The sequence below is a fragment of the Styela clava genome, chromosome 3, assembly GCF_964204865.1.
Source record: "Styela clava chromosome 3, kaStyClav1.hap1.2, whole genome shotgun sequence".
In the NCBI taxonomy this organism is placed as follows: Eukaryota; Metazoa; Chordata; class Ascidiacea; order Stolidobranchia; family Styelidae; genus Styela; species Styela clava.
This window is the reverse complement of record NC_135252.1, coordinates 13,891,106-13,917,382: the sequence shown is the minus strand read 5'-3', so window position 1 is coordinate 13,917,382 and position 26,277 is coordinate 13,891,106. Positions and strand designations below refer to the sequence as shown.

The 26,277-nt window shown below is 35.4% G+C and overlaps 1 protein-coding gene across 4 annotated transcripts in view; it reads left to right on the top strand.

Annotated features, from left to right (window-relative positions):
- Positions 1–596: 596 nt before the first annotated feature.
- LOC120342771 (serine/threonine-protein kinase DCLK3-like) overlaps positions 597–26,277 on the top strand; it is a 32,002-nt gene continuing 6,321 nt past the window's right edge. Inside the window, exons 1-11 of one of the 4 annotated variants that reach the window (XM_078110339.1) lie at positions 597–719; positions 1,401–1,454; positions 2,412–2,536; positions 2,787–2,909; positions 23,341–23,501; positions 24,349–24,504; positions 24,639–24,718; positions 24,927–25,035; positions 25,160–25,332; positions 25,532–25,696; positions 25,793–26,017. In XM_078110339.1, coding sequence (XP_077966465.1) covers positions 613–719; positions 1,401–1,454; positions 2,412–2,536; positions 2,787–2,909; positions 23,341–23,501; positions 24,349–24,504; positions 24,639–24,718; positions 24,927–25,035; positions 25,160–25,332; positions 25,532–25,696; positions 25,793–26,017 — 1,478 coding nt within the window. In that variant the 5' untranslated portion in view covers positions 597–612. Of the gene's footprint in view, positions 720–1,400; positions 1,455–2,411; positions 2,537–2,786; positions 2,910–9,311; positions 9,703–16,137; positions 19,234–19,534; positions 21,292–23,340; positions 23,502–24,348; positions 24,505–24,638; positions 24,719–24,926; positions 25,036–25,159; positions 25,333–25,531; positions 25,697–25,792; positions 26,018–26,277 lie in introns of those variants that run through there. The other 3 variants (XM_078110340.1, XM_039411741.2, XM_039411742.2) reach the window with 3 other exon arrangements.

The window sequence follows — 26,277 nt, the reverse complement described above, 5'->3', positions numbered from 1 at the left end:
TCATCCAACTGCAATTGTGTGTATTCTTCTCTTAACACATGAAATAAAGGATCTGAGTAGTTGAAAAGTTCATTTTAATAAAGCCAGTAAGAGACAGTGTGAGAGAGAATTTAATCTGTTCAACAAGTATTCAAATGCCAACACATATTCCCTTTTCAGTTCTCGGTACCTTAAACTTAAATTATTGTATTTCTAATTTGATTCTGCGGACCTAATCTCAGCAAGCACAAATTTGAAGCATATGTCGTCTGTCTTAGGTAGAGATTTGTGAAAATGTCCCAGCAACTAAGGGAATTTCTTTATTAAGGATGGACTGAATGAACTTTCAGAATTTATTCTACTTAAGGTGAGTGATATGTTCTATTTCTTGATTTGCCATCTTAGGTCCTATTAAGTTTATGGGTGACGGTGTGGATTATGATACCAGAATAAACCTGAAATAATTATATTTGATACGAAGCGTAAGTCTCGTCAAAGTTTAATTGATTTTTATCATTTTGTCTGTCTACTATTTAAACTCATATTTACATTTATTTGTTTAGGAACTCACGTTAACATCAGTTAATCAGTCTACTGTAACTTGTTTTTGTAGAGTCAATCTTAGATGAAGTTATGTTTCATCCTGTTGAAATTTCACTCTTTCCACCTATGATGACAAGGAGACCATTTATCAAGAATTGCACTGTATCACAAGAATTGCAAGATCTTACTGATGACAGGTAATAAAATTTAGATAATTTGTGAATTACCGGAAATTTAATATGATATATGTGGAGCTAGTAGACTGTGGTAGTATATACCATACTTTTTCTGCTTGGAGGTGACTTACCAATCCTATTTCTTATGAGAATTTGTAGTTTGACAACATTATTTCTCCTAATTCTTTTGACCAGTCTGTTTCTGACCCTTTGATTTAATAAAATGAAGAATTATTAATTGACGAGAACGAAATAAAAACAATTACCATTTTTCTTATGACAAAAAAGTTTTGGTACTCAGATCAGAAAATCAGTATTTAAACACCAATCCAGAATGAATTATCGTATGTTCGACTACCGAGGGATTACTGTTATTAGAAAGACAGTAGGGCGATATTTGTAACAGAGAAATCTATAATTTACAATACATTGAAGAAATTTTTAATAGCAACTACTTTCATTCTACTACCTTTCTGTCACCATTGAACAAATAAAACTACCATAGTACCATAACGCCCACTCAACACATCTTGGTGTTTCTTGCCCTAACTTTTTTTTTCAAATTGTGTAGAGTAACATTCTTCCCCTCCCTACATATCTATTGGAATTTTAATTCGCCGATGTGAGACGAGTTTTATTTATTCACAATTGCATGTGTTTGTGATGTATATTCCAATGCTAACATAAAAAATTTTCATTCAGATATCGAGATTTGCGAAGACCACGGGTTGTAACATTTTACAAAAATGGAGACAGGTAGTCTGTTTGTGTTGTCTCATTTATTTTTTTCTAGTTGGTAACAATAACATGCTATACCCAACCTGCTAGCCTGATTTTCTTGGAATTTCTAAGACAAAGTAAAGTGCCTATTGTCTGATAAAAAAAAATATTGTTGTCCGGGAAATTTTTCATATTATTTAGAGCAGTGATTCCCAACCTGTGGTACGCGAAGGTCTTCCAGGTGGTACGCGAGTACATTCTGTTAGATCCCTGGCTGCTAATTTTCCATTCTACGCGGAAGTACGAGCAAAGATTTTCATCCCAGGTGTTGTTCAAGTCGAAAAACGAGATCGACATGTTGAGCTTATGCATGAATTTCGATGCGCTGTGAGCAAATGTATGCCACAAATCGTCCAGCTAGTGGATAATAAAAAGAATGCAATCAATGCAGAAAATAAAGTAACATTTCTAGTTATTTCATTATGTTGTTCTTCTTGTGACTGGCGGAGAAAAAATATTCCTATCAACCTTGAATGATGTTGCTTATAGTTTAAAGAATTGTAATTACCCTTCTATGGATCCAATGTGTGATTATGACATCATAAAGGTTGGAGAAATTTGACCTACTTCGGCGCGCAAAATCTATGTAGCTGGTACGAGAGTGCTACATAGATGGAATAAGGTTGGGAAACACTGATTTAGAATAAGATTAAACAATGTACAATATAGAAACTTTATTTGGGCCATTAAGAACCCCTGAATACTTTACCCCCCTGTTTATACTTTACTGTTTTAGGGTCATGAAAAGCCTCGGATGAATATTATTTTCCTCAACATGATTGTATAAATTTATCTCCAAAAAAAGACAGAGCAATGTTCAATATGAGTCTATGCTCAACTGTACTTGTTATTATATCAATCCGATTTAAATATACTATTTTATCTACTAATACTACTATTAATCAATTATTACCTTTAAAATTGATATTCCAGATATTTCAAAGGCAAAACTCTTCATATAACTCCACATCGGTATTTGCATTTTGATGAATTGCTTGCTGATCTGACAAAATCGATGTCACTTCCGTATGGTGTTCGAAGAATTTATACCCCAATAGGCAAGTGAATTTTCCCCCATTTTTGAAGCTTTTTCACATATCATTGCTCTCTACGAATGATGACCTGAAAGTTGTAAAATAAAAATTAATAGACATTTCTATGAATGACTGTGATTAATGGTAAACTATTCTAAATGTACTTATTTTTACAGAAAAAAAAATCTATCACAAATTTTTGTTTGGCTCTGATTAAATTTTGTTTTTCCTTTGCTACCATTTAAATGTGAAATTTTATTCTTTTTTATTACAGGTGGAACTCTCATTGAAGACATAGAAGATTTAAAAGATGGGGAATCATATGTGTGTGCCTCCTTCGAAAAATTTCAGCGAATCAAATATGGTGCAATGGAAAAAGATGCATTCGCAACTTTCAGTAAGTTGCAGTTGTACTAAGTGCATGAGTAGGCCTACAGCTCACAAGTTACATTTTAATGGTCCGGTATGGCAGTATCGAATTTTGAAGCAGAAGGATTTTAGGTGGAATGTTTCTATTTAAAGCAAATATTGTAGGCCTCATTAGTTGAACATGGAAACTTGGAAAATGATGAATTTTTCATCATGTGTATGATTAAGAACTTGAAGGCTCTCCTATATTAAATGGAATTAAATAGCCCATAACAATGGAAGTTTTCAACTTTGATTCGGTTTTTCTATTTCATGAGTTTATTTTTACTAATTCATTAAATAAGGCAATCAATTGTTAAATATAGAGAGATTATTTGAGTTTTGAAAGATACTTGGCATTCGTTTTATAATAATTTTGATGATTCATTATAACATGATTTTTATACTTGACGCAGAATAAGGGCTATTCATCTCAGTTTTTTAAAAAAACTTGATTTATATCAATATTGTGCAGTACTAGTCAATATAAAATTGATGACTTTATAATCCCCATCACCGAGTGCCTAAATAATCTTTTGAAGAGGGAGCAAGAATCAAGTTCATGACATCAAGACAGACAGCGGTTATCAAACTTTCATGTTCCCTGGTCCCCTTCTGAAGACTCTCAACCCCTTGCTTTTCTTTGAAAATATTCAGTTTTGTTTTTAACGAATTTTCATCAGGTATTTTATATAGGCTATGCAACGTGACTATCTGATATGAAAAAGTCAACAAACGAAACAAAATAAGAATAGCATTATGGTCAAATAATTTAACTACAGTCAATTTACTTTAAATTATTGTATGCATCATGATTACCCCATAGGGGAGCTCAGAGGCAAATTTGAGTTTCTGTTGTTCGACGGGGCCAATTTCTCAGTTTGCGAAGTCCTGATCCAGACTAAGGTTCGAGATTGTTTGTTATAAAAACATCACAGATTGATAATTTGTTTCTTTTGCCGATTGTGGGTAATACGGTTGCCCTTGCTATCCTATAAATCTAGATGATTTTATAGTTTTTTTTATTCTTTATTGTTTTTTGAGAATCATTCAGTCTGGAATGGAGGATTTTGCCACATGATGAATAATAATTTGTTACCGGTACTTGTTGTCAATTCTGAGTTGTGGCAAATATTTAGGAATGAATAAATACCTCTCCTTTATGATGGTTAGTGGATATATATTGAAGGCATTCTTTTCTATTTAAACCAACCGTTTATCATTGACCACCTGACATTTTAGAGTTTGGTTGTTTCTTGATTCAAATCTCATTCGATGAGGGAATAAACTTGTGTCTTATCGTTACATCAACCTCTCTTTGGTTTTAACTAAGCAACAATGACAATTGCGTTATAGAGTGGATTGAGTTCTTGATAAACATGTTGTTGTTTTATCTAGTAGAAAATCGTTTTGTTAACTTTGTTCCTTTTTGCTGGGGGTAAAAGCAACAACGCTTGATTCCGCGCCGATAAACCGATTAACGAGTACTTGGGACAAGGTTGCCAAGGCACTGATGTTCATTTTAAATATAAATGCTTTTATCTTCCGAATATATTCCCCTTTTTCAATATTTTACAACCAAACCGTAATAAGCTCGTTGTTAATCGAAAATTTTCATTGCATTTGATCGCGTGTAATTTCATGTTCACAGCCTGTTGTCATGGCTAGCGCCAAAATTACTTCCAATTAAGTTGTTTTTTCGTTGGGGATAATAACGTTCGAGAAGATTGCTGGGATATTCGCCGTAGTCGGCGGTTCGCGTAATCGTTGTTTGTTTACGGCTTCTTCACCACCGAGTCCGTGCATATGAAACCAATACCTGGTTATAGTTATTACCAAACCCGATTAAGATAAACTGGTTAAACGGGCGGGAGGCCGTGCTTTGGGGTAACATGAAAATCCTCTATCTTTTCAAGCGAAAGTCGAGTTTATATTCGTTTTTGTCAAAAGAAATTAGAACGGTCAACTTGTTAGTGAGTTCAAAACGTTAAAATTGTAAAAAAAAAATTGAAATATATTAATGGATATTCTCATATAATCCTATTTGCTTTTTCTTGACAAAGACTTCAACAGAAATCACAATGTTGGTGCGGTTTGATCGTTGTCCAACATGTTTCAAAAGTTAAAAACAACAAAGTAGCCATGACGCTTGTGATGATATATTGAAGTGATATAATTGCGAATTCGGGTAGCCCAATATCACCAAATTCAACCACCAAACAAACCTATTTTCGTCATATAAAAGCTTGTTTCTATCAGTTTATAATGCAAAATATTTGCTATATCCTAGTAGAGCGTCCATTCTAGTTTTACCGTATTTAAAAATAAATGGATTAAAATATGTAATCGAATACGAAGTACCGAACTTCAATGGAATGAGTTCAGGGACAATTTGATGATTTAGTTTAGTGGTTCCCCAACTATTCGTCGCGAAATATCAATACATTTCCTCAAAGAGCCAGTATTCTTATCTGCTCACTTCTAGGACTTGGCATGATATGATTAAAAATTTCGACATTTGATAGATGAGTAGGACTGATTATATCTGGCATAAAGTTATGGTCGTTTTCACAAAAAAAATCACAGGTCCAGTTAGTTTAATGGGCGATCCAGATGTGTGTGTACCAAGATGATAACTAATTTTGTTCGCCTACTTCACATCAAGTTGTGTAAAAGGACTGAAAACTATGGGAAGTGGTATATTCACTTGACTATCACAGACAGCCCCGAACTCGTAATGGAACTAAAATAAGGAAATCGGAATAAAATTATGGCTTAGCCCTAACCTGGTACACAAACTAAAGGAGTGCCAATATGTTGTGTGTATGAAACTTATTCTTGTTGTTATGTTATTGAAGTAAAATTTCTTTCTAAAAAGTCCGCAATTTTTGCGTCGGAGAAAATGAGTTTGAAAAGTTTGGGAACCTCTTGTCGAATAGCATGTATGTTCACTGAGTGATTAATCTACTCTTTTAAAACTATTTTTATGTACTCTTGCAGAAGCTAGATTCATCAAGTAGATTATCTAAGGCTAATGTATTAATTTTTAAGCTATATGTTGTGATGTTATGTAGTTAATATTTTACAATGTACTTGAAAGAGATTTAGTTTCAACGCAATTCAAGGCAATTGAAGCGGAATTAACAATTAATCACCCCTGATTAATAGAAACGACGCGATTCAAATCGGTGTGAACGTATTATCTCCTTATGTTGATGGCGCGTTACTTGCGTGAATTCCCATATCACATGCCTACTACGGGTTTAGCGGCGAAGTTTTCTCGTTTGAAGTGGATGCCCCTTTCAATACCGAGTCCTCGACGAGAAACACGTAGTTGATAGCTTAATACAATAATAAGGACGACTCTATAGATCGTCATCGCTTTTTAACTGTGGCCAGAAATATTTTGTGCCCTTAAAATATTGAGTTGTGACCACAAAGGCGGTCATCGTTGTCATGGTAACAAGTTTGTGTGTTAATCATAAGCGGTATGAGTCGAGGCGATCGTAGTGATTTGAACCGCTTATGACTTTTATTGTATTGTGATATCGATAAAATATGATCGAATGAAACTCTGATACATTTACACAAATAACAAAACGACATCGACATTGTCTTATACAGCATCATTAATCACCTGCTATCTGTTAGAATATTTCTCATTTGTGCAATAAAATTGAAAAATAAAAGGAATTGTACATTTTGATGTTTTCAATGTGACCTCTGAAAAGCAATATCTGAACAACTAAGGATTGCGAATTTCTAGTTTTATCGCTGAAAATTTTAAAGCATTTTAGTACTTCATGTATTCACTCCTCCTCAACTTCCCGTGTTTCACCTTTGCTATTTCCTAAATAAGAAAATAGATTTCGTAATTTTTCAATTTTCAAATTTTCAAATTTTGGCAACGGCAATTTTTTGAACGATCATTTAAAACATGAAAGATATCTCCTCAAAATACAATTTGAACATGATCCACGCATCGTTGTTTATAAACTTGATTTTGAGAATAGAAACATTATGGCTCATAGGCAAGATTCTCATAACTAGTATTGGTAAGATTTTAAGAACGGTTTTTCTTATCCGTGATAAATTATTGCCTTCTGTTTATAAAAATATTTGTATTTCACGTGTAATTAAGGAAATTTGCTATTTTCTCTTAAGCCGAACTGTTTCGAAAACGCTGCAAAATCTAAACTAAATCTGAATATAGTTAACAGCATCGCTGTCTGTCGCTTTATTATAACAAGGTAGCATTTGTGGAGATCGTTTTTCCAAAATATATTCTTACTTTTTTATTTATTTCAAAATACTTAATAATGGCGTCGCTTATTGATCGAAAGATACAGTTTCGAGCTCATTATCATCATCTAGCGACATTGGTTCCTCTCTTTTATAATCTGTGAATTTTTTCAACGCCGAGGGAAGTGTTGTTATATTATTACGAGCTTGTACAAAGCAAGGTACTAATCAGTTACCCACGTAAAAAGCTTAGCCAAAAGCAAGCCGTATATAAGTACCAATTGTACCTCGTACAGATATACACCGTTCCGTGCGCTAGTCTAGCCCAAATCTAGACCAGTAAGACGTGCTGGCAATGAAAACTTCCCTTTTAAGGGACACGAAGTGTACCTATGGATGGTTTTGTTATTATTATGTTGTGTTGTTTATTATTTAGTTGATTATTTAACTAAATTTTCTAGTATGTACTATACTTTTAACTTCTTACTAAAACGCTACAAAAATTTAATTATTAACCATACGTACCTTAGCGCTCACTATTGTTGGTGCAGTTTCGCATGCGATTTTTCTTGTTGGAGCTGTGTGCTATCAGCCTATTCCTATGCAGTCGACATCCTATCAAGTTATATATATCCTCTGCTGTCCACAAAAAAATATCAAAACCTATTTCTCTGGTTGTCAGACCTATCATTTTGTAGCCACATAGAATTAGAAATATCCCTGCGTTTCTGAGGTTGATAATATTTAATCAAGGGGCGAGTGACAATATTTGCATTGACGTGGAATGAAACTATAAAAAACATCCATAGTTTCCATAACAAAGCTCAGATCGAGCTTAGGCGGCATAATAAGGGACCATATTATACTCGTTTTTATATTCACATACTTGGTGAATTGATATGTTAGTTTTTATCAGACGCCTTGGAGATGCTCTATTTGTATGTCTTCGGTGACAAAGCTTGTAAATCTTGGTTGAAAGCGCTGTTAATGGGTGCAAATATTTGATTAAAACTAAAGCAAGAATAACCCGTTTTCATTTTCGCAGATTTGGTACGTTGTAAAGAAACTCTTTTTTGTACATTGTCTTCTAAGGGTTAGATTAACAAATAAAAGAATATGGTTTGATATTTGTAATGGAATCGTAATAGCATTATTGATGAGAATATCTATGACCTACTGTAGTGAGGTTTCAAACTTGTACCAATGTATTTGTCAGTCAAGTCGCTTTGTAGTTCTAATTTTTTTCTAAATGTATATTGAACCCCAACTACTCAAAAGTAACCTTAAAATACTTGCTAAAAACCAGTCCAAGACTGCCAAAGCAAGGACGAATAAGTCCCGTTATTAGTAGTATAAGACTTACCGGTAAGTGATCTTCAGGTTCTATCAAGAATATACGAATCGTCAATTTTTAGTTCGCTCGTGCTTAGTACATTCAACTGAGCAAGTACAACAACGATTAAGATGCTCTTCCAAATTTAGCGACTGTAGTTTTGGTAAAATGAATTATAACTTGTGTATAGATGTTGTAATGTATGTTAATCAGAGAAGTAGAAGAGATCACGGTTCAGAATCCGATTACCAATTAAGATTTCAGAAATCGGATAATCGATAATGTATGTGCTCGTTACATTTGTTATCGTGAATTCTGATAGGGAACTGGCATGTTTCTCGGCTATTAAGTTCGTCATATGATTATGGCAGTGTACTGAATATAACTGGACGATTAACTCGTCCTTTATTTTGCCTTATATTATCAATTTACGTTCATAGTTTACATTGCCATGCTTTCAAGATCTACAATTTGGCTAAAATTTGTGAATACCTGCTTTCGTTCAAGACGACTGATTTCATTGATCGAACCTATAATCATTGAATTTATTTCTTTTGACAACGGACTGTTCATGTCTCTTGTTGCTCATTTCATCCAGAATGGTGTATCAGTGTTAGCGTTCTTTAAAGTAAATGTTTTAGCGGGTTTGCGTTAAAATACTCATCTTGTAGCAGTGGCAGTATTCAGAAACCGTACCTTCAATGATTGAGTTGTTCTACGCGTTCGAACCATGACTTGCGTTTGAGAACGTCTTGTATTGTTTCGCTGTCTTTATTAATGAACAATGCATTACAATGTAACGTTTCCATCGTTTATCGCTGTTCAGTTGCAGGAATCTAATGTAGATCGTAGGTTGTAGAAATCTGCCCAATGAAAGACCCACATTTAATACAGCTACCTCCTTTGCGAAATCCGAAGAAAGCCGTTTACATCGGTTCTTACCTGGGCTCAGATTCGGAAGGTGAAAGCAAGGTAACTCCTATGAAGCAGACAAATAAGGATGTTACACCTACACAACCGAAGCTACGTCGTAATAAGAAGTACGCCCATGTGAAATCAAAAATTAACTCTTTTCGTACTGCTCCACTGCCTCCGATATCGAAAGAAAAGGGAAATCCCGATGCGAAAAATATTATTAGTAAAGATAGGAAAACTAGGATATCTGTTGTTGAACCTAATTTTGACGACAAAACACATGAAGATTCAGGTAAGGGTTTAACTATTCTTAAGATATTAGGCCGCATAGTTTTGGTAGATTTTTGATTAAACCAGATTGTTATATGTATATGCTATTTCAATCTCATTTTACATACATTTGTACTGTACAACAACAGTCATACGGTGTTGGAAAGAGCTCTCGTGAATATTATTTTAGCATCAATTACATTTTTATGAGTATAAATTAAATATGTGAGAACATTCAAGTTACGTCACCCAAGCCCTGGGTTTCCCATACTCGGTCCCACTAGGTGGCCGCGGAACGGTTCTCTTGTGGACACGAGCAAAGGTCTTTACGTTCACGGGTATCATTCTCGGTGGCCACATTTATGTAGAGTAGAGCAAATTGAGTGTGATTTGTTACATTTTTGACTGCAATACAATTATTCTTTTGCTTTTGTTTGTTGTCTTGTTACTTTTAAACATGACGCATGAAATAACTTATGGGAACTTGTTGAAAGCAAAAGTATGTGGTCTTTCAGAAAAGCATAGAACGACGAATCACGAAAATTTGAGAACTACTGCAGCACTTATTTCATTTAGATTTTCGTAGTGCAAATGACTGCTTACTCCTGTAACTTTATTTCCATGTTGTTGTTATGGTGTTTTTTCTTTTTATAAACAGTCCTTATCGGGGTAGGTTGGAGAAAAGTGACATATATGACTGTCAAATTTAGTGTTATATTTATGGCTTGTGTTTCATGGAGATTCTTTATACCTCATATTCTATTGTAATTGTGGAATTATCCCGAGGAATACGAATTTTTTCTGATGTTCAATACCAGGACTACTCAACTATTTTTACCAAAGATCCGCATACAAAACTTCAAAATTATTTGTTTCCGGTCTTTTTAGAAATTATATTTCGGCAACCTCAAACACGCACTTCCTCGGTCGGCAAATGATTATTAGAAAATCAAGATTGCTTATTATGAGGTTATAGTTCTTTTCGTATATATATATTTAAAACTGTAAAAGTCATTTTATGAAAGGAAACTGCGAAAGTGGGGCTTATGATCCAAAATAAAGAATTAGGTGCGGTCAAATTCCAATACTCGGTCCAGATTCGGAGTTGAGTAGCCTTGTTCTATACCACCACTAATGTATTCCCGTCATAAAATAATAATATATATGAGAAATTGTGCAATACCTCTAAATCAGTATTCATTATCAATTCACACACATTTCATGCTCTTCCCAAAAGGTTGATGCTTATCATGTATTGTCGGAATTCATTGTCGTAAGCGTTATATGTGATTATAGAATATTTGATAAAATTATATAAACCACGTCATTCGTCTACAAATGTCGCTCAATATCTTTGTAGGTTTTGCCCATTGTGTTTTCCGAAAGTAGCTACAGAATGTAAAATGCGTTATTATATAGCTCAAAAACACATTTCTATTGCTATAAAAACAATTTCTGTTCCGTTGCCAACAGCTATGGCGATTATATTGTGGCTTTGTTATCGAGAAATTAGAAGCTGAAAATTTTGGTAATACAATATCGTTGTAACCTATTATGTGCACTTTCTACTATGAAACTAGATGTCTTCAAGTAATGACGTAAATTTGAAGTAATTGTAATTTGAAGCAAGGCCGAAACGGATTTATTACTCGAATGCATTAGACGTTGAACATATATTTTTCATATATAAAATATTCCATATTTTAAATTTTTCAATATTATTTTAGCGTCGGCTAGTTTTTGAATTTGAACAACGGAATTAGTAATAATCAGTATTGCATAACCGCTGATATAATTACAAAAACCACCAGAATAGAGACAGTTATGATATCTCTGCAATTTAATATGGAGATAATATAGAGATAAACTGGGAACTGTATTTTCGTCGCTTTCTGTTAATTTAATTATATTTTAGTCCTATTTTCTCCAAGATGTAATCTACACGGTGAACTCATCGAATTTGTTTACTGTATGTTGCGGAGATAAAATAAAAATGCAAATCATCCTGAAGTGGGTGAAATAATTTTTGTTATTTTGACACGCGTTCGCCTATAACCCCTTTAAATGGGTTATTCCAATTCATCGCACAGTCTTGCGATTGTCAGTTTTACAACTTATGAGTGTACGAGGTATTTTGAGTTGAAGTGGATTATTCTTCGTTCCATTGTCGCTTTCACTTGTCGCTTGTTTAAAACGTTTTTTCTATCACATTAGGCTTAACGGCACGTGTTAGTGGGTTCTGATACTTTCAATTCTAGTTTTAGAGAAGCGAAACGGATGTACGACATGCTCACCGCCGAGGGCTGTCGAGCTTACTTAGTACGTATTCTGTGACAATGTGGACGTGTTTATAGCTATAATTAATATACTACTGTACCTGTAATATTAAAATTGTCGTATTGTTAGAGATTAATTAGTTGATATATTAGCAAGTATTTAGTTATTTGCTAAAGATTACATATCTGGTTTCTTCTAGAGCATAAGTTATTTGGTATATAAGTTATTAGTTCGATTTGTGCTGTCGCTATCGCTGTTTTCAAAAACAAAGTTATATTCAATCTCAACTTCTGTTATTGCTGTATAATAGCAAGTACTAATTTTATCTTCAAAGTAAGCCAGAGGCAGATTATTGATTATTATTAATCTTGTTTTGTCGATTCAATTTTTTCCTCAGTTCCGTCCCGAAGAAATAGCTGATTTGGTTGGTTTTCTCCAAATAATTATTAGACTAAATGCTGCTAATACAGAGTTCGTGTTGGTCGGATATTCAATAAAAGTAGAAGTTTGAAGTGCAATAGCATGGTAAGAAGCACAATGCCCATATTTCTCGAATCAGATGACGGAACAGAAGATAGTCCATTTTTGTACAAGAAGTATGTTTGGGGACGCACAAGTGAGTATTTCCAAAACATGAAATTAATATACCGTGAATCGCATTTTTGATTGCTAATTTTCTTCAAAGGTCAAAGACGACAATTCGAATCAATATTTGAATATATTACTCTTGCTATAGGTTTATACCATTATAGTATGTTTTGCTGATGACGCCAAGCGTTGAACTTAACAAGTCTCCGTCGACTTGGATAACGGCTATACCGAGTTATGTTGTTTTCATCGCCATCAATTGTCACATTTGCGGTCGCCAATTGATGATTTCTGGCATCGCATTGGGCAAGTCGTTGATCACCAAGTATTTAATATATAGTCATATTGGATTATTCCTTCCTTTACTTTAGCAGATGTATCTAAAAAATTAGATGTATTTGGTTTTCAAAACCTTTCATTTTAGTTGGTGTTGACGTGATTGTACCCAAACTTTCTCCAAAACGATATATTCGTTGCACTTGTGGGATATTTCGACAACGGCATTTGATTGGGCTCGTTGGTTCAAGGTACTACCATATCCCGGAGAGTATATATTTTTCAAGCGCGCGTCAATTTGTTTATCAATTTAATGTTCCTGATTGTAAAGTCATAACATATGTTCAATGTCACTCGCACTTCCTATGCCTTACATCGAATTTTTCATTGGTATACATTGGTATTGTAGTATTTCCAACTGATGTGCTGAACCACTCTGGTGTTTTTTGAAGAATCATGGGACTTTATTCGTTTTCGTGCCATTTCCGACACATGACAATGCATATTTAACCTTTGCACCCTCGATCTAGATTCTCGATATTACTATGATTTTCTTTAAATTATAGCGTTGCTCAAACTGAAATGAATTACTTATTTTCATGTTGGAGAACCTGGCTATTAGTCTAATATGAAACTATATACTGTATGCACTTTTAAATAGAAATTGATTAATTTATATATAATGTGGTGATTTCATATTGTGTGAAAAGTTAGAAATTTCCGATCTGTACGAAGGAGCGAAATATTACTCAGTTCAAATTGCAAGGACACTGCACGATTTTCCCCTCCCTCTAGTCTTTGGAAGCTCATGATTGCGTTGACGTGACAATTATCACACAACATTTAAGGCTTGTAGCCCTTTACATCTCCCTTCGTACTTGCCCACAGCGTTTTTCGGTGCGCTTGAGTGAAACATCTCGAAAATTACAGTTATTTGAGTTAGAACCCCATAATGCATTGCATATGCTCATATATATGCATATCTGCAAATATCGATAAACTTGGTTCATCTTAGTTTTCTTTGTAGCGTTTGACTTCTAGCCCCTGAAAAACTTTTTTAAAATAATCATTTTAGGCATCATGTGCACTTGGAATCACCAGTTGTAAAGTTGGTTTAATACGAGCATGATTATTCAAAACCATGATTTTCGAATTGAGGTATAGCAAAGATTTTTCATACAGCGTTATGGATTTATGATTGTTGGACCAGAATCCAAGATTTATCATTTTTAAGTATTAAGATATTTTACTCTGAAGTTCTCATTGTATGAACGATAAATTTTTTTGAGAGAGAAGTATTTAGAATTTGTAGTCTTAATTGAGTATTTGATAATATTATGTTCTCGATAATTCTGTCATATTTTGATATTTTGCGCACATTATGCGTCATTTCCATATCAACCTGTTTCATCGAACCAAGTTACTTGATGGCTTAGTTAGCCTTAGTCCAATGGTACTCAACCTTCTTTTCTCTCGTCGCCCATTACTGTTGCGAAAAATTTTGTTGTCCATTTTGAGTTTTTCATGTAGGAGAAAAACTACAAGATAAATAAAAAGTTCTTTCTGCCAAAACAGACAATTACAATTTTATAATTAGAATGAAAATTGCCCCTGTCGCAAAAAAAGCATCAGTAATCATTGCTACTACAATCTAATGTACCTGAATTGATAACAACTCTAGCAGTTTGCAGTAAGTTTGTTGCTCATCTGAATTTGTTTCTGTCGCCCAGGTTGAGTATCGGTGCCGTTGTCTGTATCAAATGTTGTGGATATCTTTTTAGTCGGTGTTGGGTTGATGTCGATGCTGTTTTTTGAAGGTGCCTTGTTGTTTGTATGTGGGAATTTATTTCGACAGCGAATGTTCTCCCGCGAGATAAACGACTGAATATGCTTCAGTTTCCGCCAACAATTAACACGAATAAAAAAATGGGATCGCCAACGCAATTTTGCTACTACTACTTTGCTACTACTCACGTATAAATCCAAATAATAAGATTCTCCTGATATGTGTATATATGATATTTAACAATGATTTTATTGGACTGATCTTTTATGCTGCGGCAGGAATTTATCGGGGCATTACAAAATATTTGGTATACTGATTTCAAGTATACTTATATCTACTTATCATATCGAACGTTCCATCGTCGTTGTTCATCCAATTATTTGTCAATTTTGCCTTGCCACCAGAGGCGCTTCCGTAATACAATCATCAGGTTTAACGACACATAATTTTCGTTATACTTCTCAGTCTCTAGATGGCGCTACTGAACCCTGCGATTGTTGCTTATAGTAATCAGTAAACAGAGTAATATAATCGGAGTAATAATGCAATATGTGTTTATTATGATGAATTTCTGTTATTGTTATTGATGAATATTGTTTTATTTTATAAAAAACCTCAATAAAAAAATTAAAAAAAATCAGTAAACAGAGATCTGGACAACAGGGCAAATATGTTTACTCCAACATAAAATTATTGTTAAAAATCAATTACCAGTTACCTCATAATATTGTAATATTCAAAGAGTGAAGATCATTGATTTCGCTATTCTCACCTAATGCATATAGTTATATGAGATATTTACTGTTATATTAAAGATACATGCCACATTGACTTATAGCACATAACAAAGTGATATTTGAAATTGTGTAGTTTGTTATCCGTGCTTTTTGTTATTAAATTTTATTCTTTTTTGTTTATTTGAACTTTCAATCGTATATTTAAAATCTGTATATTCAAATATGGAAAATATTAAAAATTGTTGTTTTTCGTTCAATGTGTAATAGTTAAACATTGATTGTTGCCTGATTGTTCACAGCTTGGATAAAAAAAAAATTCTTCCGATATACCTCTTCGATAAACACAAATAAACTGCACAATAAATATGCCACATATGACAAATAAAATTGCGTTTTATTATATCGATTACATATAATTTCATAATTGTCACAAGTGTCATTGAAATTGCGCATCATGAATTTTGTTCACCCGGTAGTTTCAGTAGATATCTGGACTTCGTCTTGTTTCTTTCAGTGGTGCGATCTGGGACACAACGGGTCATTTATACTGGTCAAACCACAAGTAACACTTCATGCTATCAAACAAGGAATGGTCGCTTTATATTGATTTGAAACCCTTAACCCTAATTTCCTTCAAACTTAGTGTCATGTAACAATCATAGATTTCATATAGCTATTCAATCCGATATGTGTCATTGGGAGTATAAGGGTGCTTCATAGATGGATTTGTTTCCGTAGCAACGCGTAATTTATCCAATCAAGTGGGGTTGATTAAGCTACAAGTACGCTGAGAATTGATACATGCTGTAGCCCTTCATCATCGACGTATTTACTTGTCGATTAAATGAGTGTAGTCTTGGATATTCAATAAGTTAAAATTGCCAATAGCGTAGTTGTGACCAAGTATTGCTTTAGTATGCTTTGCTGAATGGAGAATGACTTGTGATTTGGGTCACTGAGAGAAACTCAAGCAAGGTGTTTCTTAAAAACTACGGTATGCCTGTCGCAATTTCCTATGGTCCAAGTAAACGCACAAAGAAACCATCGAACAGTATACATGACAGGCCGAAGTGGAATCAAAATCAACCTAAGAAAAGGACTCCCGAAACATCGGATGATACGCCTGGACATTGTGGTGCTTGTAGTGTAACTAGGTATCGCAAACAGACAGTTGCGGAAATATTAGAACAAGGGACTGTTAGAAAACAACAAGTCGCAAATCATATTTCTACCAGATTTAGAAAGATACGTAGCAGCAGCCCTCCGCTCTCGAAAATAGCAACAAATGATAGAATATTGTATCAAGAAACGCAGATGGAGGTGATCGCCGAAAGAGATGAAGATATTAATATACCCAGACTTGAACTTACTCCTGGAAGTACGTCTGGCTGTGGGACTCTCCGAGAATGGATTTCTCCTGCAACAGAAAGAGACTTAGAATCTATAACCGATTCCAAAAATCCAATTATATCTGTAAAGTGCACGGCGCGATCTATTCACTCCGGTGAAGAAACGCCATACTATTCTTCTGTTTCTCAAGGTGCTCTACCATTTACAAATACGGAATTGTCGTCTGATGCGGACGGAATTCCATTTGACCGCTACCCCAGTTCTGTTGTCACGCATTCAATGCATACCCCAGCACCTCTACCGCAGTCAGAGCCAGTTATATCTCAATGTGAAATGTATCGAGATGACATCTCACTTCCACCGAACTTGGATATATATTTCAAGCCGATACATCCGCCACAAAATTCCCCTGAACGACCAGCGACGGTCACAAATCCCCTACAGCCAGACGAAAAGTACGGGTTTATAACAGCATCACAACGACGATATTCTGTCGATGAGCCACTCACTGAGAACTATTCTAAACGATTTAAACCATATTCTATGCCACACAGACGATGTTCGTCGTTAGTAAGCCCTGATGTTTCTTCCAGATATTGCCCTGAGATGCAACATGAAAATGATTTCCTCAACCTGTTGAATTCGTTATCTAGTCCATCTACATACAATAGAGTCCCATCTGAAAACTCATGCCGGCTTACCGTTCCTCAACCAATAGCTCATGGACAAATTGGTTTATTGAATAATACCGGTAATATAAAAATTAACAAGGAGAGTTGTGATACCTCACCAGTTCTTGATCTGCATACCGTACCCGAAGAAGACGAGGAGGTTTCTCCACCACAAACTACAGATTCTCATAATAAGCATCATTCCAGAAGCAGATCTTTTTGCACATCCAGATCTTCGCTGAGAGATGCCTTTAAAAACTTGACACTGCGAAAACCAAAAGCTTCTGACTGCAATAAGACTGAGAATGTATCTGAATCCAAAGAAAGCAAAACTGTAAAACGAACAAAAAAAATTTCCGACTCCAAGAAGAAAAAATCAGATACCTCAAGAATGATCTGCACAAGAAATAACAAAGTGAATTCGAATCAATCCAAAGAAATTAAAGATTTTTCCAAACAGGCCAAACAAAACGGTAAAACTTCAACCAAGTCAAAATCTTTAAATGAGCCGTGTGCAAAGTTCGGCGATATCACTTCTGTTTCCGCATTGAGTGTTCATTCGTCGTCAACTTTTACAGATGTTACAACAGACAGAAAACCCCCACTTAAGACGGAAAAGAAGCCTGGCCGAGGATCGAATAATCTCCATAATGGTAATATGAGTAAGGCAGCTTTGACTTCACAAAGTAAGTGGAAATTTAATCCTATGATACTTATCTACGGAAATAAAGAGAAGAAGCAAAAAGCAGTTATGAAAAAGAAGAAAACGGTGAAAAAACAACCGAAAACTAGGCCCAGTCCTTCTTCAGGAAGCACTACCAGCACTGCTCTTACTAGTTCAGCAGATGGATGCAGGTCGAATAATAAAGATCCAAGTTATGCTAGACCAGTCAGGCGACCTAAGACAAAGTCAAATGAAATATCAGACTCTCTCAAACCTTCCTCTACAACGCAAACTGAGACCAAAAGTGCAAAATCTAACAAGCATGCAGTTCCAAAATCGGATGTTATGGGAGAGGAATCGAATAAATCTGTGAAAAGCAAATTTGGCATTTCAACCCGCCCTGCTCCGTACGTTGCGCATTTAATACCGCCCCGATCAGCTGTGCTTAAAACTCACAGTAAACCAGTTGACGAACCGAAAGACAATGTGAAACAATCTCTTCATACAAATGCAGAAAAAAATTTCAAAACTGCTAAACTCGGTGGATATCTCGGACCGAGCACACCTTGGACCAATATATTTGGAAATATGGACGTAGCGTGGACGCAAGATCCTCAGTCCCGCTATGCTATAACCGAATGTGCACGGTTTCCTGCGCCCCAACGATACTTTCAACACTCGAGATATCCTACACACAAATTCCCCAATGGGTACATGTCGGATACCCCTCATTCATCCCGAAATCCGCCGAATGGCTTTCCTAAACCTACACCAATGACGGATGATGAATGCTACTACAAAGATCAAAGACCTTTAACAAGATTACAAATGATGTTTGCTTGTCGCCCAAGGGAAGAATCATATGCGCCGCCTGATAGATCGCCAGAAGCACCACGGCGTGTTGTCCGTTTTAAAGCAAATCCCACTACCATAAATGGAGAAAGAAACATTCCCCAATTTCACAACGATGACGCTAGTAACAGGTATCACATGCAGCCCAAACCATCCAAATTTCTTTACCAGACGCCAAATCATAATCATCACGCTTCTGTCAGAGCAGAAGACCGGTACATATCTTTTGAAAACAAGATCAACCAAGGCCGAGATATTCGTTTTTCTCTTAGGAATAAACGTATAAAAGCGAATGAATACTCCGAAAATTATTATCCTCCGTATGCTACAATGGCATCTAGGACTGATGCAGGTAAGAAGCATCTTAGTTATTTTCAATGTTCCCGCTTTGCGTAGCTCTATCACACAACTTTGTTGCGATTGTCGATAGTAGTATATTAGGGAAAACTTGTAGTTTGTGTAGTTTAATAGGTAATAACCACGTTGTATATGTACGCGAATAGACGACGATTTATACGCAATAAACAAGTATATGTGCCACACGAATGTAGGCGAGGAAACTTCACTCATCACGATGGTAGATATATACTATCTAACACTATTTCTCATTGTACACTCATATTGTGTTAGGGGAATTGTTATACATTATTTAGCTTGGTTGTTTTTCTTTGGTCCTTCCATATGTATAGTGCATTTGATCGTGTTACGAAAGGTGTAGATTAGTTCAAGTTGCTTGTTTGATATCGATTTACAAGTGTGCAGCTAGACAAGAGTTGTGAGCCAGAATTGTAAGAAAGCGAATATTTCGCACAAACCCATTATAAATGTTAAAACCAAATTGTGAGCGTCGTGTTTTCTCAACATATTTACGTGGTCAATCAGCGATACCTTACCGCGTTGGAAATATGCATTTCTCCCACGTTTATGGAAGATATTTGGTTTCACTTAACATCTTATACTGTACGTATTTTCGATATCTTTCTTATGTTGTCCTTCTCGCTCAAGCAAAAGGTATTCAGTGGCACTCTAATGACGCCACGGAAAATAAACCTCTTGACATGTCTCCTGAGTCACAGGTTTCTTCATTTGTTTCCAATCATAGTCGGATGAGTATTGTACTGTACCAAGTATGTGTCAAGTGGTTTATTTGTGCTCTTCAAACTGGCTCCTCCCGGCTTACTATCACCATGACGACGGATTTAATAGCCTGGTGAAAGTGAGTTGAAGTTGTATATAGAAACCAGTTGTCAACCAGTTCCCAGCGTAGGGGAGCAAAATTGGTTACTGTTCCATCATAGGGATTTCAATCGATTGAGTTCATACATATTCTGAATTGCTTAACAACACATTGTTGGAGGTCTAACTTAATAGTATATTGTCGAAATTATTGCCGCGTATTCTATGTTTATGTTAAGGCTGGTTAAAGAAATATGACATTTCCAGTTATGGAATAACAATTGCGAAACGTAGGACATGACGTCACCAGAATGCGACAGTACAAAAAGCGATTTAGATCAATTGTCGGATATAGATGAACATGACGCAAATTACGAAGCAGCATCTGAATTTTCTGTGGAATCAGAAAAAGAAACGGGCGTAAATAACGATATTTCAGAAAGAGAATATAGAAAAAATAAGCCAATTGAGTACGGGTGCATGAGACATGAAACCAGGAATTCTAGAATCCGACGGTTTCTCTTTTCTGACAACGAAGCGACTGGCCAGACAAGAGAAGGAGTTGTTAAAGGAAGAGTGTTTGACGTTACGGAGTATAATCCACCTGAGTTATCTGATATGGAGAAATGGCGGAAGGAAAATGAGCAACGCGTTTTGAAAGCCGCTGCTGAAGCCGAAAGTAGTCCTGTAGCAATTGAGTTGAAAAATTCGTCACCTTATTCTGTTAAAATGGATAGACCTAGACGAAAGATATCGTTATTGACAGGCAGAAGACGCGTGATGTCAAAGTACGCGAAATATTTTAGTCTAAACAAAGAAACGAATCCTCCAAGGAAATGGCCGAGGAGGTTAGTTGTAAAAGGAAATATAGATTTTTGCTTTAAAACTTATAAAAAAGACTTCGATGCTGAGTTTATCAAGAATAAAGCAAGAAATTCGAATGATGTCACTTACGAGGAATATGGAAGTGACAAAGAAAACAATTTCAATAATAATTTGCTCACGAGATCAACGAGTCGAAACGAGAAAGCATTCGCTATTGAAAGTAAGCAACCAGATGAAGACTTGGAAATTTTACACAGAAGTTCAGGAGGCATAGGTTTACTGGAGAAACTTCTGGGAAATCCAACTGAAATTCTGAAGTCGCATAGCAACCCAATATCCACGAATCATCTCGCCAATAGAAATTTTTGGTATCCTGCTCTCAGAACAGGAAAACAAGATATTCACGACGGTACGGTAAAATGTTACTGTGTATTATCTGAATGAGACAAGATTTCTCGATATTGCTAGTTTAGGTCTTAGCGGAATGTGATTACGTGTCTTTTTCAGAATTTTTAGTAGTATTATTGATTTTATCTTGAAAGCTATCAAGGGTTGATAACGCCTGATTTTTCCAGTCCATTTGTGCCGGATTTCCGATTCTACTTCTAACTATACGGTTTCGAATTATTGCAAACATAACTCACTTGTATTTGGCTATTTATGTCATATTTATATCCTTGTGTTATTTCTGACCGAATATCGGTAAATTTGACACTCTTTTCAGCGGCGTGTACTTGTTCATACGAAATAATGTGGGGACAGTGGCTTTAAATGCCATTGCGTTTTTATGATATATACTTCTGAAGTGCTCATTATTTTACTATCTTGTCTGATACATATCTAGGTGATGTTTTAATGTGGTACTACATAGTTGAACGATTTGAGTTTTTTTTTTTTAATTTTCAGTTTTCTTTCTTTTTGGATTGCGTCACGAAAAATGTCTTAAATGTATGTCATGGGATATAAGAATAAATTTATGAAGTTTTAGTAAAAGAATAGTAAACATATTTTGAGTAGCGGGCTTTTTGAGCACTATGAAATGACTCTGAACCCGCTTAGGTTAATTCTTAGCAGAGAGGTAGATGAGGATTGTATTCTACTTTAAAATCCCCATGCATTTTGTCGTGGCATACCAATTCAAAAAAATATATAGATGAAAAAATCAAGATAAAAAACTTCTTACGGTGACTTGCTACAAATTTGAACAACCCCAAGTCAACAATTCCGACGTTATTAGAAGTTTTTAATTTTAAGGAAGCTCTTAAGAAGTAGTCAGCTGCGACCGAGGGTCGCACACTTATCTTCCTATAACGAGACTGTTAATCTGGTAATAACCGATTCTCGCGGGCAACGATATCTTTGTTGAACACTGTCTAGCATAGTACTATGGGAAGACAATTGGCGCATTCTTGGACATCATTTCGTGGATATATTTGCAGTGCCTTACTTATTGATTTTTGGAAACTTATGTGTGATCGAACCACTCTCGCTTCCCAAGAAGTACCTCGCTTTACCATCAACACAATTCATTGCCTCGTTTACTTTTTAAAATACAACAATGGAACGGTTGGTGGCGAACGCTGAGCACCCTACGTCGCTAAGTAAACACTCGTGTCCGTTTTAATATTATATTCCAACCCATTGAAGATGGTCGAAAGTTTGGTTTTGTGGCTCTTGGCTCCGTGCTATTAATCGAGTTACATTGTCCAACATGGTAGTTTCAGGCGTTTGAGATGTAGTTTTAAATACTATGTTGGGTTTTGTCAATGTCCGTTTTATTACAGCATAGATAAATGAAGCCTTTGGTTTTGAGGATATTGCTGTATGTATACGTCGTTTTAGGATTTTAATTCTGATAGAAATTCTGACTATTTGATATTTATTGTCGTTTGCCATATACTCTGGTGGTGTTTGTTTAAAATTTATAATTACTATATTCATTATTTAATGATCTTCGGCGCACTTAGGATACTTCTTGTAAGACATGCAGAAAATGGAGTCGAAATATATTTCTTGAGATGACATCTCACTTGAGATAGATGGTGGTGTTGCCGCATATAATTTCTAGTTTACGATGCCCCAATGTACGCTATGCAAAAATTCCCCTTCCTTGTGATTTCAAGCACGAGTATTTGTCATCGTCTAAGCAAATTACTCGAAAAAGATCAGGCTACATGTTGAGACCGATAATTGTTGCTAGGCAAGTGAAGGGTGCCACTATATGGGATTATCAGGGTGCTGATAAGAAAGGTGTGTAGATGCGTTTTTTCTTTCCTTCCAACATGCCCTCAAACGCGGAATTTTTTCGGAATTGTAGGTGTACAGAAGCCGGAAATTGCATCATTTTAGGCTTTTTTGACAAATAAGAGTTATTAAACCTCTCTAATATTTTGCCCGCCGTTCTTCACATATCTGTTTACCTGTTAGAAACCACTTAATGGTTCACATCCATTTTTAGGACAACCTCGTATGCCCAACTTCCACAATGGAGACGCGATGTACGATCGACCTAACGGTGGACCATATGCATCCTATACTACTAATGGTGCGCGAGGAATGCGATCTACGTATCCTCCAACAGGAAGAGGAGGCTTCGGCAAAGGGAATCTAAGTAAACAGGTCAGATCAGCAACACTAACCTAGCTTATGCATATCTGGGATGTTTTTGAATTTTCTAAATGTTTTTTTACTGAATACCATCAAAGTTACTCTACTTGAATAATTATAACCCGTGGTACTTTTTGTAATTGTAAAACTTGTTTTGATAACCTATTCCCATCGTCACATTCATTTCTCATTGATGCGATGTGTTTACAGTTTCAAAGGACAAAGAAAAGAAATAAAGTACGTTCGATCCGAGCATTGCGTAATATACAAATGGTGTGGGGTTGTAGTGTGAATCATTTTTGGCATGGTATTTAATACGTGACTATAAAGTCACTATTTCATCAGTGCATCCACTATAGTTTTTTTTTCTATGGATCTAAATATAGTAGTCATTTTATAGACTTATTTAGTCTTTTCTATAGTCACATTACTCATAGACTTCCGGGTCTTGGTAGGTTCTTATATTTTATTATTAATATTCGTTAATGGAATTATTGAAATTCCGTGGTTAATTCATTTTTGTGTGAAGAAAAATCCATCGAATATGTCAAGTCGTACTTTAGGAATTCTTAAACACTCTTTTTCGAATTTCTCCAAAAAAATTTTCTGAACTACCCTGGGTAACCAATACTGATTTACTGCTAAAGGTAGTTTGAGTATTTCTAGTATTGGTTTAATGTATGTATTTGAATGCTGCTTTCTGGAGTTTTCTGAAAAGAATCCAGTATTAGCTTCTAGATATATAAATGCCAAAGTGTTTGGTATTCGAATTGATTTTGCTGACTATCTGCCAAAGTTTATAAAACTATCTCATTTGTGAATACCACATTACTAAATTTGTTTCAACATCATCTCATAGTTCCGTCCTATGACATTTGGAACGGCGCCGAGGTCAGATTACTCTCATACAACTCACCCAGATAATTCACCAATGAAACCGAAAGTCGTTACCGTCGTAAGGGCGGGACAAATCCGTCCTCACAAAAAGATAACAATTTTGTTGAATAGGAGATCGGTAAGTGATCGTTTTGATTGAGGTATTTTTCGTTTTTTACTGTACTTCAGTTTTTACAATCGAGTTACGGAGTTATCAAATAATTGCACAAATATCGGAAGTTTTAATGCATATATATCGATCTTCATTCACAGGTTCAAACGTTTGAACAACTTGTTGCCGATATATCAGAAGCACTCGGACAACCTAAATGGAAAAACGACCATATACGGAAGTTAGTACTACTATTTGTGGCAAATAAACAAACTCTTTAATATCGTTAATGAATTGCTCCATATATGCGATATTTTTTTTCTTTCTTTAACACAGCTCAAACAGAGGTTTACAAGAACAGTGTATAAATTAAGCTATACTGACTTACGGAAATGTGTTTTTTGTTTCTATTACAAAACTAAAATCTACCATTCGATCACCATTTTCAGGTTGTATACTTTGAAAGGTCGGGAAGTGAAATCCGTTTCAGATTTCTTCCGCGAAGACGATGTTTTTATCGCTGTTGGCAAAGAACAATTAACAACGATGGATGTGCAGGTGACAATGATTTCATTTTTTGCATTTCTTTGTCATTCATTTGAAATGCAATTCTGACAAATTAAAGAAATTTTAATATATTTCTTCCAATTCATGCTCATCATGCAACTCCGTTGTTTTTTAGGAAGTCTTAGAAGAACTTTATCCTGATTCACCTTACGCACAAAATTTAATTCGACAAAACCTAGAAAAAGCCTATAAAAACAAAGGTGCAAGACGGCAACCTTTCACGATTGCCGAAGGAACCAAAGGTTCTAAGTCTGACTCCGGTCTAGGCGATTCAACGGAGGGAGACAGGTAATTCATATCAATTTCAATTTTTCTCGAATTGAAACTTTCCTTTTTTCTGATTCATTTCTCTCCGTTTTTGCAATCCTTTCATCATTTATTCATTTACTTTATTTTTTTCAAACTTTCCGTGGCAAACCTTATTGTATTTTTTATATATGTTTTATGTTTCCATATTTATGTTGGTTCTCCCGAATATTTTTGCTAGGAGGTTTAATGATGTTGGCACAAACAAATCTCCTCGAGATAAAGCCAGGGGTCGTCATTTATTAAATGAAAGAAGAAAATTTCAAGAGGAAGATAGACAACGAGCGAAAAAGTGGGAAAGAGAAAGAATGGAAAGAGAACAAGAGGAACTCGAGGAAGAGCTGAGGTGAAAAATCACTTTAAGTCAGATTTTTTTAACAAAATCACCATTTTCTGGTAATTCCGATTTCGCAACATGAATATTTAAATTTTTATTACTCAGGCGACGAGGTCGTGGCCGAGGCAGAGTTGGGGGTGCTTCAAATGGAATCGCCCCAGCCTCAGACGTTGAAGTGAAAACCTCAATTCGCGATGCTGAAAGGAGGAGAAAAGAACGACAGCAATGGGAGGCAGAAGAGAGAGAAAGACAACATAGAAAACAGAGAGAGGAAGACGAAAAAAGAAGAAGGCAGTTGGATGATAATAAACGAGAGAGAGAAAAATTACAGTATGTTTAATTTCCGTTTGTCCCATTAAAGCTTCGTATAATTTAGTACATTGAGTAACTTCCGACAATAAATGGCGTTTGATAAACTTAGTAAATATAGAGTGGGAACGCAATCTAACCACTAATGTTCAATATGCAACTATTTGTTTTTTGCACCCAAAGCATCAAAATTTTAAATGATCACATTTTCCGGTTCAACTTGGCGAGTTGATTTGCTCTGAAGTTTTTTAATGACATAAACTAATGCATTTTATTATTTA